The 15,820-nt window shown below is 37.9% G+C and overlaps 1 protein-coding gene across 1 annotated transcript in view; it reads right to left on the reverse strand.

Moving 5' to 3' along the window:
- Positions 1-2,398: 2,398 nt before the first annotated feature.
- Positions 2,399-15,820, reverse strand: part of PKHD1 (PKHD1, fibrocystin/polyductin) — a 469,778-nt gene continuing 456,356 nt past the window's right edge. Inside the window, 3 exon segments of the mRNA XM_025382975.1 lie at positions 2,399-2,740; positions 2,742-3,015; positions 13,481-13,600. Coding sequence (XP_025238760.1) covers positions 2,578-2,740; positions 2,742-3,015; positions 13,481-13,600 — 557 coding nt within the window. The 3' untranslated portion in view covers positions 2,399-2,577.

The following is a 15,820-nucleotide window of genomic DNA, read 5'->3' on the forward strand; positions in this document are numbered from 1 at the left end:
CAATTCTCTGATTTTTTTTTTTTAAGAGAAAGAGGACTAGCTTAACTATGGGTTGAGGGATTGTAGCTAGATGCCAAAATTCCATGCCACATGCTAGAGCCTGGCAAGTTACTGAAGATGTTTATAGCTGCTATTTAGGCCCAAAGAGTCAATTCTGGCCTCAGGGATCACAGGATTTTCTGGGATGGAATTAGTAAGATAATTATGGTTATTCCTAAACAGAGGGATAGGATAAAACATGCCTCCTAGAAAGATGCGTCTTGTGATGCATAGGGGATAAATAAGAAGATAATAAAAATTGGGAGAAGGGTAAACAAGGGACAGAAATAACAGAGCTGGCGGCTCTTTGCGAAGGGTGAAATAGAATGAAGAGTCATGACTGACTTCTAGATTTCTGGTCTGAGTGCAGTGATGTCATTCACTGAATTGGGAGAAAAACACAAGGAGGAGCAGGTTTTAGTGCTGTGTTAACTTCATAGTAGCTATAGGATAACCTACTGGATAATCTCACTAGGCAGCTATTTATGCATGGTATAGAGCTCAGGAAAAATACCTGGAAAAAATATTTAAAAAGTGGTGAAAGAATCTGCAGAAATGAAAGAAAGAAAGAATGTGCAGGTAAACTGAGGTAGGGCAAGGACTAAGACTGCCACCATTTTATAATCCTCAAAAGTCTTCACTTCTGAAATGTTTTTGTCCAAAAAGCTTACAGCTGTTTGAGGATCCAGCGAGTGTACTAAAGTAGAGATTGCAAAGGCAAATGATTTCACAGACCAAGAACCTACAAGAAAGATAATAACTGGTTATAACAGGGACTAATTAAACTAGGGAAGGCATGTTCTGCCTAAGTCATTCGAGTTATTTTTTGTTTTTTGTTTTTAATTCTGTTGGTGCCCAAGCAAAATACATCATCTACGAAGAGGACTTACTCAGCAGGCAGCCAGCTTGTGCCTCCAGAGTAAACTTCTATAAACCAATTTCTTGCAAATCCTTCCCTGAACACAGATAGCCTGGACTGAAATCTCCTGGGGAGCACTGGCCTTAACGTCTACTCATATTTTCTTCCAGATCCAACACAGTGACCACAGACAAAGCTACCTACCTCCTTTCAGGGACAGCCTGAAGATCTGAAATACTCACCAGATGCCTAAAGAAGAGGTTAAAACATTTCTGCCAATTGGTAGTAGGGTGAGACACACCTCCCCCTTGATGCCCTGCAGACATAACAGCTTTCTGCCAGTACTTCCCATAATACTAATTCCAGGGCATCATAATTTAGATTTCAGCAATGAAAGAGTGTGTTTCCTTTCTCTGTTCCAACTCAACCACACAACAACCCATTAACGTTGTAGAGATTGGAAAATCCTGGTTTTCAGGATTTTCAGGAAAATCTGAGAGCAATCTCTTTTTGGAGGCTCTCCTCATTCCTGCCATCTTTTCTTTACATGCTTGGAGCATAAGGTCTTCTGGATCCAGAGCCAAGGACACAGTCAGGCTGTTTAAAGTATTCTTCAGTTTGAAAAGAAATGGGCCCTATACAAATGTGTGAATTTGGTGAAACTGCCTTTAACACCCTTACCAAATGTATCAATACCAGGTAAGCCTTCATTATGATCTCCATTTAAACCCCCAGCACAGCCTAGAGCAGCTGCACATGACATAATCCCTCCTCTCCTTCGTATCACAGTTTTATGCATCATCTTCTCCAAGAAGCAGTTATCTGATAAAGGAGTTAGCTGATCATCCACCTGGCCACTTGGCTATCTCTCATCTCCCAATGTAGTTCTTTTCCAGTTGTAAATGTGACCCAGCTACTAATGGAGAGAATCACTGAAAAATACAACAGTGGTTCATAGACAATTTCCTTTCCCAAATTTGGTATTTTTACATCTTTGTCCTTAACTGAACTCTCAGCAAAGCCCATGAGAATATCAATTTTCATGTGTAAATACTCATGAAGTGCAAATTTGATATGCTCACACTACTGTAGGCTCTCAATAATGATTGAATTTAAACCATGAAATAAAATCCACTTGTAAAAAGCCAGGAAGTTGCCTTGTGGTTGGAAGGTAAGCTCTGACAGATCACAGAGCAGGGTGTTGAACTGTCCCTTCAAATGTTACTACAGGATAAAGAAATGCTTTTCTCCAAAAGTGTGGAATTAACTGTAGCTGACCAGACCTTTTCATGATCCCTTGTATAAGAGAAGCTGAAAGCATTGTGGGTGGTCAATCCAGAGAATGTTTAATAGTAACCCCTGCTGGTATAAGTCAATATTATGCCATTATTAAGTTGTTGAAATCAGGCTTAAGTTAAAAACTGGTAAATAATTAACAAGTGCCATCATTTGTCTGGCAATGTACTAGGATCGTGATAGCTGCAAAAGATGTATCAGACATTTTTCAGTCTATAAGCATTTATATTACTGTTTTCCATTTTAAAGTTGAAACAGGGATTCAGAGTCCATATTCTCTCTTCTTAGTTGTCCCAGCAGGACAGTCCTCACTTCCCCTGCTTATTATCCAGAAGTATTTGGAAGATTCTGCCTTTCAGACCAAATGCCCACACCTTCCCTGATCACAGTTGCTCCTGAATAGCTTCCAGGTGTACTGAATGAAGGCAGAACGCCTCAGTGGCCCCACAGGAGGCTTTCTTCTCTTGGGAAAGCCCCAACCTGCCACTTTGCTTACTCAGCCAACTTTGCCCTGGCAACTGCTGCCTCTCTTGTCTGAGGCCTGGATAGCAGCAGCAGCTGATCTTGGCCTGCCAGCTGGTATCTGAGCAACTGCTCTTGGCCCTCCTTCCAGTTCCCAGTCTCTTGCAGGTACACCTGCTGGGCAGCAGCACCTGGAGCACAGGTGTGCCCATGGGATGTGATGCCGGTAGTACCAGGAGCAGGCACAGCAGCCTCTTCCTCTCGGACAATGTGGCGGCTAACTTTCCTTCTGGACACTCCATTCATCAACTGGTGGGGGCACTGGTTCAGCCTGCCCAGCATGACCTTCATTCTCATATCTGGGGAGAAAAGAAATAAGGGAATAAATGGATTTAGTTTTCAACCAGTTAATTACACATTTTGCATAGTTAGCATTTCTGACAAGATACTGTCAAATCAAAGATTGAATTACATCAGCTCTTTGATTTCCAAATATCTTTTATTAGATACTCCAAATATGTAATAAAAATTTGGGAATACGTCTTCCTCAAAAAACACTTATATGATATCGATAACTGAATGAGGATTTTTCATTGTAAGGGCTAGGCTTCAACGCAAAAACCAGACCATGGTCAGGCCTTACCAGTGGGCCAACTCACACCTGTGTTAAGATATATGAACTGTAAAAACCAGTCTTATCTAATACTTAGGCTTTTATGCCAAATTCATAATTTAAATATCTTTAGTTTTATAAAAACATGACTATAAATATTTGTAGAAATAATCACATAAACATCTATTTATATGAGTGTGTACATGTATGGTTGCATAACAGTAGAAGGAGAGATGGCACATTAGACTCAAGTCACAAAATTAGGCTCAAATTCCCCTTCTCCTGCTATCTGGCTTCATGACTTTCATCTTTTCAGCCTCTCTGGGCTTTAGTTGTATAATTTTAATTTATTCTCAGGTGCTGCTTCACAATTTACTAAAATATATTTATTTTAGCAATGTTGTTTTAGTTGATTTCCTCTCAACATTTTATTTGTATTTTATTTTTCTATTAAACAGAACTAAACATCAACTCAGAAGAGTACAATATACATAAACAGATATCTAGGCACCACACAATACTGTGTCAAGATAAAGACTGCAATGGAAAGTTAAGAATGTTCAGTGGGATACATGCATGGGAGTATATCATGCATGCAAAGGTCACTGTTCATATGCCTTACAGTGAGAAAAAGGATGAACCTGTCCTAAACCCTGGGGGGTAGGTGGTAATACTGTCATCTACGTTTACTACATTTACCGTCCCTGCTTTTCTCACATCTCACCACCAAATACATTAACCACTCATTTGTATGCAATGAAGATGCCTAACTTATTAAGCTTTTTGTTATTTTTCTCCTGAGTTCGTTGAGAGCTATCTTGGTTTGTGTTAGGAGATTGTAATCCTGTCTGATTCATACTATAAGAGACAGTATTGGGGTAAAGAATATCAATTTCCCACTTCAATTTAATCTGGAAAATGAGGTAAGGATGAGAGAAAGTAATAACATTATATATATATATACACACACACACACACACAGATATATATATATATATATATAATGCTTTTGATTTAGAGCAGTAAAATAAGATAATCATGTTGTTCCTATTATTTCCATGACACATCTATTAACATTATGATAAGCCCATGTTATTCATATTTTCTCTCTCCTGTTCCACAGTCTGTTTGTCTAGCATGTGTCTTCTACAGCCATCAAACTATGGGATGATTCTCTTGCTTTGAGCTATAAGAACTTTCAGGTTACCCTAGTTTTCCTATGGGACCTTCAGCTCCTCCCAGAAGTGTTTCTTGACAGCTCAAACTACATTGATTTATCCCTCAATACTTGTCTGGAGTTTCTCATTTGACCTGCACAGTTTCTTCTATTATTGGTCACCTTTTCCTTATGTGACAGTCTCATCTTCCTCTTAGGAATTTGAGTTCCTTCAAGGAAGAAATGTTTGTGTGCCGTCAACCTTGCTCCCTCATTATGCCCAGTCCTCTGCCAAGCACTGAGCTGGGCATCATCTCCATAATTAGTTTTCTCCCACCAGGTGGAAAAGACATAGTTTATGAGGATCAGAAATAACCAAAGAACAAGAATAATAAATTGTCAGGTAGAGGCAAACTTTAAAAGGGCAAGAAAGGCTTTGAATTTTAATCCCTTGGTAAAACCAACAGCACTTCATATAAGAGGAATCAAACACTGCAAGTCGCCTATTTTCAATCCATTGAAGATACTGTTATCTTGTTTTTGAGGACCTTCATTGGAAATCTTTTCCCCCTTGTTCTTTAAGTCCGCATCTATTCATGAAAGACTAACACAAGCATAGCTTTCCTTTGCAGACCCCAAAACATTTAAAAATCTACCATGAATTATTTACATGGCAGCTCCAATCAGCAACATACCTGACAGACTCCCCAGCCGAAATGAAAGTTCACTGTGCAAAGGTGCCCAGAGAGGCTGGCCGCCTCCCACTGTGAGGTTATAGACAGAACTAAGTCAGCACACATTATGTGTCAGTGCCGACATCAGAAGGAATCAAATCCTTTGATCTCGGACCTCCACAGGAAGCTTAGATCTCAGACAAATTAGATAAAAAAATGAATTTATAGCAGATACGTGTCCTAAGGCATTCGGCTGAATGTTTGGGTTTTAGGGAAGGAAGAATAGTGAGTATCAAAATATATGAATTGGCATGCCTCCTTTCCACCTCTGCCTTGTTGATGAGTCCCCATTAAAATGAAAAGATGGGATTTTAAACTGTTCCTCGATGCCTCTTAGAATCCCACTGGTGGATTTGACCAAGTTTTAGGGAAAATGGGATACAATACGAGGAACATTTATCTCTTCTCTACAGAAAGGAAGACTCACTGGTTCTGGGTTCTTTCAGGTCCACCCACAGTCAGCTACAGCTTTTCCAGCTACCCTTAGCCTCTTCCAACTTCCAAAACTCTGTTGAGCAGCAAACATGCACTGTGCCTGTGACTTTAAAAATTTGTGTGGGTACTAGTCACTGGCTTCTTTTGCAATAAGAATATTAACAATGAATCTCCCCTCTCTCTCTCTACCTCTCCATACCCGGTTCATATTTTTTGAGCCTAGTTCCATATGTAACATTCAGTGCTGGGTGATCTGGACTCAGTATAGAAAGCCTAATATATTGCCTGGACCTTTGAGTCTAAACAGGATCTGAAGCGGATCTTGAACAACTGATCAATCAACAACAAGAATCAACCATCTTGGTTTCTCATTTTTCAATAAGGTACGGTAGTCCTGCCCACATGTTAGGGAAGCATATGCCATAATTAAATACTAACGCTTCTGTCTTGTCTGGAGAAGTTGTTCCTTTATGTGAAAAATATTATTTCTTTTCAATAAGCAATACATGACAAATGAGGAGGCATACAAATTAGAGAGAAATAAAAAGGAAAATGTCTGTAGTAGGACATTGTATCTGAAGTAATCTGCATTTTATTGATCTGTGATACTGTAGAAATGGATGTGTTTTAGTAAACCTAATTTAACTCATTAATCCATCGGGAACTTCCTTTGTTATATTTTATAAAATGTGAATCTAGACTGATAAATGTTCTAAATAGTCAAATTGACTAAACCTTTTATAAACTGTTTGCCTTTATATTTACTTTTATTTTCTCTTTTGTTATATATTTCATTTCTATATCTAATATCTCTATCTACTTACCTATATATGATATCTATATCTACCTAATTGGGGCTATTTCCACTAATGTGCCCATATATGCTTGTAACAGAATCACATTATCTTAAGAACGTGACATAAATATTAATTCCCTGATAGGGCTACTCATTTCCACTACCACAAAATCTATTTATTTTAGAAAATTGGCTTTGTATCATTAGCCTATATTTTCTGATGAACTTTGGAATCCATCTTATGCTATTCAACATTGCAAAGAATGATTGGAATTGCATTAATCCCATTTATTTGAGAATAACTGAGGTATTTGCAATAATAGTCAATCTAATTAGAAATATATTATATTTCTATGTATTCAAGTCTTCTCTTTATACTATTTAATAAAATATAGTTTATTTTTATATAGGTTCAACATAACACTGGTTAAGACTTTTTTCAAGGCAATATATCCTTTGGTCTCTATTGTACATTTCTTTACTTTTTTCTAACTATATACCATTGCCCTATACAATTTTTTGGACTGACATTATATTTGAGTGAGTTATTCAAAATATTTATAAATCATGGTAGTTCATGGTCGATTCTTTTAAGTTATCCTTAACAAAGTATGTCATCTGCAAACAACTTCCAACATTGTCCTCTTAATTTGTTTTATTTTTTTTTTTTGAGATGGAGTCTCTCTCTGTCAACCAGGTTGGAGTGCAGTGGCATCATCTTGGCTCATTGCACCCTCCACCTCCCGGGTTCAAGCACTTCTCCAGTCTCAGCCTCCTGAGTAACTGGGACTATAGGCGCATGCCACCACATCCAGCAATTTTTTTTTTTTGTATTTTTAATAGAGATGGGGTTTCACCATATTGGCCAGGCTGGTATCAAACTCCTGACCTCAGGTGATCTGCCCACTTCGGCCTCCCAAAGTGCTGGGATTACAGGAATGGCCACCATGCCTGGTCATTTGGTTTTATATATGTTATGTTTCTTATGATTCCAAAATATATGTTATATAAGAATGACTTATGTGTTTTTCCTCATTTGAATATGAATTCCTCTAATACTCCATTGTTAATTATGATATTGGATCTTGATTGAAAATAGAAATGGAACTCTTCATTCTTTTTAAATTTTTTTTTTGAGACTAGGGTTTTATTACATTGCCCAGGTTAGAGTGCAGTGGATATTTTCATAGCTCCCTGCAGCTTCAAACTCTTAGGCTCATGCAATCCTTCCACCTCAGCCTCCCGAATAGTTGGAAATACAGGTGCATACCACTATACCAGGCTCTTCATCTTATTCAGTGGGCATGCTGCTATTCCTGCTTATTTTTTAAAGTTTTCTTCTGGAACAACTACTATATTTTATCCATGTTTTAAAGTAGAAAATATTCATTTTTTAAATTATATGACATGGACATGTTATTTATTAATAATTTCCAAACATAGTTTTGCTTTCCTGAGAACCTGAGACAATTTCTAGTTCTCAGCTCCTTTGCTTTCAGATGAAGCTATCTCTGTCCTTCCCTATCCCTGTCATTCTTATACATTTGTATTAACAGAAGGTAAAGTGACAGCTATTTATATTTTATATTTACAAAAAAACACCATATAAAGTCAATGTATCTCTAAGGTGGTAGAGATAAGAAATCTTTGAAGTAGATGTTCATGGTCACATGTGCATATATAGCCTCTTTCTTACACTTCACTTTTTCATTTCCAACATTTGATGCATGGATTCCATAAAGAAAATTGATGTAGACAAAGATTGGTGCATAATTTGGAGAAAGCAATATTGAGGTCAGCAGCAATGGCTGTCCTGCAAACACAAAGGTGGTAGCAAGAAAACTGGAAGAGGAAGCTAAAGTAGCCAGAAGGAAGCATTGGCTGAAAGCAAGAAGTCATATTTTCCCACTGTTAGGACCCAAAAAATGTGCATTCATCATCCTTTTGTATAGTTGGTGAACCTGGATAAAATTTCTATTAATACATTTCTTTTAGAAGAGGGGCAGGGGCAGGTCTTTTTTTTTTTTTTTCTCAGCAGTTGTAATAACTCCTGGAATCCAAGGGTCTCTGGAAAAGGGAAATGGAAAGAAGGGGACTCATTTCACCGGGTCTTCATCATTCACTCAATAATAGTTATCGTTGGTCTAATACCCTAAATCCCTATGGTAACAGTGGTGTTGGGATCATAAAAGATACAGAATTTTTACCAAAGGATCTGTATAAGATGAACACAGATATTATATTACATACAAAAGGTATTAAATAAAGAAGTGAGAAGTATTATAAAAGTTGAGAAAGGAACTATTCCTTCTAGATAAGGAAGTTTGAAAAAAAGATAAAGTATATGATTTGGAGTGGGATCAATGGGAATGTACTAGTCCATTTTCATACTACTAATAAAGACATACCCAAGACTGGGCAATTTACAAAACAAAGAGGTTTAATTGGACTCACAGTTCCACGTGGCTGGGGAGGCCTCACAATCATGGTGGAAGACAAGAAAGAGCAAGTCACATCTTACATGGAGGGCAGCAGGCAAAGACAGCTTGTACAGGGAAAATCCCATTTTTAAAACCATCAGATCTCTTGAGACTCATTCACTATCACAAGAATAGTGCAGGAAAGACCAACCCCAAAGTTCAATCACTTCCCACTGGGTCCCTCCCATGATACGTGGGAATTGTGGGAGTTACAATTCAAGATGAGATTTGGGTGGGGACACAGACAAACCATATCAGGGAGACTTTAGAGAAAGTGGATACTTTAGAGAAAGACATTTTGATGTGGGGAGGCCTATGTTGCGCATAGAAAATATTGTCTTGGAGGGAAAAGAGATAGGGGTGAAGGAGTAGACCCCCGTAAGGAGTGTATTAAATAAAACTGAAGATATATCTGTGGAATGAAGTATAGAGGAGGAGAGAAAAAAAACAGACACTGGAGAGAAAGAATGGATAAGCAAGAGGACAGGCTGGTAAAGGGAGAACTAGGAGTTAAAGATAACTCTGTGTCTTGTCTGGAAGATTTGGGGCCAATTAACCAATTTAGAGAAGAAGGGAACAGTTGAGAATGTGTGATGCAAAATTGAGCTCTGAGAGAGCAAACAAGACTCTTTCCCTGGCATTTCTACAAATCTGAGTTTATATAAACTGGACAACTAAGCCCTTTGCAAATGGGATTTGAAACAGTATGATACGATTTTTGAGTTAGAGGGGCTAAACACGTAACTTAGGACAATAGCATTCTTTATCTCCTTTAGCATTCTCTCCCATATCTGAATTTTTAGATACACACTGTTTGTTCTAACTGCCTCACACTTAATTGCGTGTTGCCTGGAATTGTTCTCTAATTTTCCCCCAAATATTACTCTTGTATCCCAACCATACTGAAAATTCATAAAGGGCACAGGACCAGATATCATCTCTTTATAATTACACAGAAGGAGCCTTATAACATGCTAAATAAACATCAGAAGATAAATATTTATTTAATATTCGTTGGGAGAGGAAATCTAATTGTATTCATTAAGTCATTCCAACAGGCTGTCATCTAAATGTTACAAAGATCAGTAAAAGCCTCTGCCAGGGTTTCTCATCCTCAGCATTACTGATGTTTTGAGCTAGCTAATCTTTGCTGTGGGGTGGTGTTGGGTATTATAAGATGTATCTCTACACACGAGATGCCAGTGGTGCTCCCCTGCTCCCAAGCTGTGGCAGCAAAATGTCTCCAGACACTGCAAATGTCTTCTGGAAGTAGAGTGACCAACCATCCCAATTTGTCTGGGGCTGAGGGAATTCCTGGGACACAAGATTTTCAGTTTCAAAACTGGGAGAGTTCTGGGAAAAACCAGGATGTGTTAGTCACCCTACCTGGGGAGCAGAATTCTCCTGGTTGAAAACGACTGACCTTTGGAAACAGAAAGTTATCATACAATGAATTACAAAGACCAGAAGTGCTACAATGAAGGCACTCACTCAGTATACTTGGAACCCAAAGAGGAAAATGTTCATTCTGGTTGAGAAGAAAGGGGTTGAGGGAAGCTTTTGTTTTCTAATTTTTAGTTGACATGTAATAATGGTACCTATTTACAGGGTACAGAGTGATATTTCTTTTTTGGAGGGAGGGGAGCAGAGTCTTGCTCTGTTGCCCAGGCTGGAGTGCAGTGGTGCGATCTTGGCTCACTGCAACCTCTGCCTCCCGGGTTCAAGTGACTCTCCTGCCTCAGCCTCCCTGAGTATCTGGGACTACAGGTGAATGCCACCACGCCTGGCTATTTTTTGTATTTTTAGTAGAGACAGGGTCTCACCATGTTGACCAGACTGGTCTCAAACTCCTGTAAACAGGTGATCCTCCCACCTTGGCCTCTCAAAGTTCTGGGATTATAGGCGTGAACCACTGTGTCCAGCCCAGAGTTATATTTCAATACATGTATACAATGTATAATGATCAAATCTGGGTAGTGACCATGTTCATCACCTCAAACATTTATCATTTCTTTGTGTTGTGAACATTCTGAAAAAAAAAAAAAAAAGGCACCTCAGCTACTGCTTAAAGCTTGAGCTGGTTTTAACAGGTGAAGACAAACCATCCAACTGGAAGAAACTGCAAGTAAATGAGCAAGGAGATATTAGACTAATCCCGGGATGGATGAGTTCGTGTGGTGAGGGTAAGCATGGGCAAGAGAGGAAAACCCAATATAAGGTTAGAAATATTGGATAGAGTCAAGGCTTAGAGGGCTTTGAATCTTAAATAACATTTTCTAAACCAATAATGAATAACACATATATAGCCCACATAGTATGCCTGAAATTGTTCTGTGCTCTTTACTGACAGTAATTCACTTATTCTGTATGACAACCATAACTATGGCCAGTACCACTAGGGCCATGTTACTGATGAGGACACTGAAACACACAGAGAAGTTAGTTGTCTTACCTGAGGCCACAAAGTCTGACAACAGGGAGTCAGATTTAAACTCAGTCTGTTGGACTTCTGGGTTCTATGCTCTTATGTCACACTATCCTGATTCTCCAACTGACAATGAGAATTCATTAAATTTCATGAGTAGAAGAGTGACAGCAGATATGGATTTTAAAAGAGGGCTTAGATGGCTCTTGATATCAAAAACCCTGGTGACAGTAAAATAGGAGGGATGTATATTTTACTCTCTTCTTCCCCCATCACAATTTTCTGGCACCCTGACTGTATCCATGCAATTTTTGGTAAAAGCTGTAATGTGGTAAATTTATAATCTGAATCTAGTAGTCATGCTCGGTTCCAACAGCTCAATCATCCTAAGTGCTGTGGTAGTGCTTAGTGAAGGCAAAGTGCTGAAGACAGAAACAGTCAGTCACTTTATCAGCAAATGTTAAAAGCTTAAAAACACAGAGGGAAAAGAGAAACTAAAGTGCCATGGCAATAACAGAATAAAACAAAATGTATGTAAAGTTACCAATAATTAGGTGTTTCATAGCTGGTAATAATTTCCAAAGAAATGTCTGCTTATTATTTGTCTTCAAAACGATACTCTTCAGATTTGTACAAAGCTTAGAAGATAAGGAAACAAATCTGCTGTGATCCCCAGAGGAGGATTCGGATAACACATCTTTCTATTTTTAACTTGTATGTCCTAATAAAATGGCCTCTTTGATGCTCCCCTCTCTTCAATCTAAACTTTTCCAGAGAGTCTTGTCCCTGTCTCATTCTTAATTAATTAATAAACCATCACATAAAAAATGTTCCTTAATAAAACAGTTAGGCACTGTAGACTGCGTAATGTAGTTAATTTAAGCGGGCCACTGAGATTCACAAAGATAGCCATATGAGATTAAGAGAGAGATTAGTACCACTCCTGCCATTCTCTGTAGATGGCAGCTGAATACGAAGAGCTATTCAGATGGCAGGGTTCAAACACCTGTCCTGAGTTTACATGCAATAATATGGTCAAGAGGCTTCTAAAAAGCAAAATTAGAATAATCTTAGATGGAATCTTCAGATAATTCCCATCCCCTTCTCTCTTTCTCTATTTTTTTCAATACTACTCCCATCTACACCCCCACACCCTCTACCACCTTTTGGTGCAGGTCCAGGAACTGGAGTATGGCTAATATGTTGGGAAAATTGAAAAAAACAAACAAACTTTTATTTCCTTCATGGAAAGATATACAAACAAGCAAACAGATAAACACTCATGCTCATGCGTGTGCACACGCACACACACACACACATAAACACACACATGAAAGATCTTACTCAGCTACTTAGAGGCAGAATAACATTGGGCTGCTATTTTTTGCTTAAACATACATTCAGTACCACTAAGACAGGTAAGCCTTTTGAAGCAGAAAATATGATAATTGACTCTTTAGAGTACATGTTTTTAAATGTTTCAGGCCTAGGGAAATTATATGAATATTTTTCATGTATCATACCTATATTTGGCAAAACCATCTTGTGCTCTGCCCAGTCTTTCCATTTGCAGCATTCTTAGTCAGACAAGGGCAAAGCATTCATCCCAGGCAAATGCTTATCTTTTCTCTGTCTGGCACTAATTCTAATGGCAATTTAACAATATAACAAGTAATATCATCTGGCATAACACACCATGGAGGCAAATAATACATTTTGCTGAAAGTACAGCTAAACAACAAAGCACAGCTTAACAAAGCTGACTCATGTGTCGAGGGTTCTGTACTCAATCTAATTTGCATAGTTGTATTTGGCAACTGTACTCTTCTTTCCCAAATTCAATAATGTTGCCAAATTGGCAGCTTTGCAATAGCTAAAGGAAAGATTATATGCCTATACTCTAGTTTCTGCTTTACGTAACGAACTCAAATGTTAAACCAATAATCTTCACATATATATATATATATATATAGTATATGTATCAATTCAAATAATTGGTGAATAGATGAGTGAATCAGCCAGACGTGTGTATTTTTCTGCTGGGATATTTCTTTGAAGGAAAGTAACAAAGACTAAGAAGGGGCTACAAACGAAATTGCTTCAGAAACACAGCTGAAGGAGAAGGAGGCTCAGTCGGTCCACAACAGGTCTGTCCTGTGGGGATCATCTCCACCTCTAAGCTTACCTTCTGCCACCACAGTATCTTCTTTTTTGGGCCCTTGTGATTCTCGGCATTTGGATGAGGTGTGGATATGATTATTTTCATTATTAGTCTGGGATTCGGGAATCTCTTCAGGTTTTGTTTCTGTATTAATGGAGAAAAAGAAGCGGTTTTTTGTTCAGACAAAAAGAACATTTTTATTTGTAAGTGGGACCATCAGCATTTAGGTGTTTCCCTTGTATGTATCCTTGTCCCATAATTATCATATACATGCAATAGAATGCATATAACATATTCAGAGTTCAAGAAATAATGCCATAAAATCCTATATACTGACCACCAACATTATGGTATAAAACTATACAAATAGCAGACACATGTGGCTACTGATCACTTAAAATGTTGCTAGCTAAATTGAGATGTATTGTAAGTGTAATGTACACAGTCAATTTTCAAAAAAGTGTAAACTACCTAATATTTTTATATTCATTACATGTTGAAATAACATTATTGATATATTAAAGGGCGACTAGAGAATTATATATGTGTCTTGCATGTGTGGCTCATGTTATACTTCTGTTGGACAGAACTGATTAGCTAGTGACACAATATTATTAATACTTTTTAGTCTTTAATTTTGAAATGAATATTGATTCACAGGCAGTTGTCAAGAAATGTACAGCGAGGATGCAAGCATCTTCACCCAGCCTTCTCCATTGTTAACAACCTTTGTAACTACAGTATGATATCAATACCAAGGAATTGAGACCAGTACAAGCCACCAAATGCAAGATGAGGGGGGCTTTTAGTTGAAGACTGTATATCTTTAGTCTATCCCTGGCTGAAGAGGTACTTCATCTTCTATTCATCTACTTAATAAATGCATTCATCTAAAATATATTTACATTCCTCATGTCAGGCACTGTTTAAGGCTCTGGGAATACTATGATGCGTAAAAAAGATCTGATCCCTGCCCTGATAGAGCTTTTATTCTAGTTTGGATGGCAGAGGATAAACAAATAAATTTGTAATATGGCAAAGTAATGCTATGACATGGCATGAAAAAGAGGTAGTTATGGGTGGGAAGTAGATCTTTTTTTTCTTTTTCAACTTTTATTTTAGGTTCAGCGGGTACATGTACAGGTTTGTTACAGGTAAATTGCATGTCACTGGGGTTTGGTGTACAAATGATTTCATCACCCAAGTAGTGAACATAGTACCAAACAGATAGTTTTTCAACCCTTACCCCCCTCCCACCTTCCCCACTCAAGTAGGCCCTGGTTTCTATTGTTCCTCTCTTTGTGTCCATGTGTACCCAATGTTTAGCTCCCACTTATAAGTGACAGCATGCAGTATTTGGTTTTCTGTTCTTGCATTAATTCACTTAGTTTAGTGGCCTCCAGCTGCATCAATGTTGCTGCAAAGGATGTGATTTCATTCTTTTTATGGCTGCATACTATTCCATGGTATGTATGTATCATATTTTCATTATTAAGTCCACTTTTGATGGGCATCTAGGTTGATTCCATGTCTTTGCTATTGTGAATAGTGCTGCAATAAACATACAAATGCATGTGTCCTTCTGGTAGACTGATTTATACTCTTTTGGGTATATACCCAATAATGGGATTGCTGAGTTGAAAACTTCTGTTTTAAGTTCTTTGAGAAATCTCCAAACTGCTTTGCATAGTGGCTGAACTAATTTACATTCCCACCAACAGTGTATCAGCATTCCCTTTTCTCCACAACCTCGCCAACATCTGTTACTGTTTTAACTTTAGTAATTGCCATACTGACTGGTATGAGATGGTATCTTATTACATACTAGACTTTAAACTATACTACAAAGGTACAGTAACCAAAACAGAATGGTACTGGCAAAATAATAGACAAATAGACAACAGACCAATAGACAAATAGACAAATGAATCTGCACACATACAACCATCTCATCTTCAACAAAGCCAACAATAACAAGCAATGGGGAAAGGACTCCTATTCAATAAATGGTGCTGGGAAAGCTAGCTAGCCATATGCAGAAGAATGAAACTTGACCTTTTCCTTTCACTATATGCAAGATTAAAGACTTAAATGTAAGACCCAAAATGGTAAAAACCCTAGAAGAAAATCTAAGAAATACCATTACGGACATAGGCCTTGGCAAAGTTTTCATGATGAAGCCTCCAAAAGCAAATTCAACAAAAACATAAACAAAAAAAGCAGGACCCAATTAAACTAAAGAGCTTCTGCACAGCAAAAGAAACTACCAACAGAGGAGACAACCAACCAACAGAATGAGAGAAAACATTGACAAACTATGCATCTGACAAAGGTCTAATATCCAGAATCTATAAGAATTTAAAT

The sequence above is a fragment of the Theropithecus gelada genome, chromosome 4 (assembly GCF_003255815.1).
Source record: "Theropithecus gelada isolate Dixy chromosome 4, Tgel_1.0, whole genome shotgun sequence".
In the NCBI taxonomy this organism is placed as follows: Eukaryota; Metazoa; Chordata; class Mammalia; order Primates; family Cercopithecidae; genus Theropithecus; species Theropithecus gelada.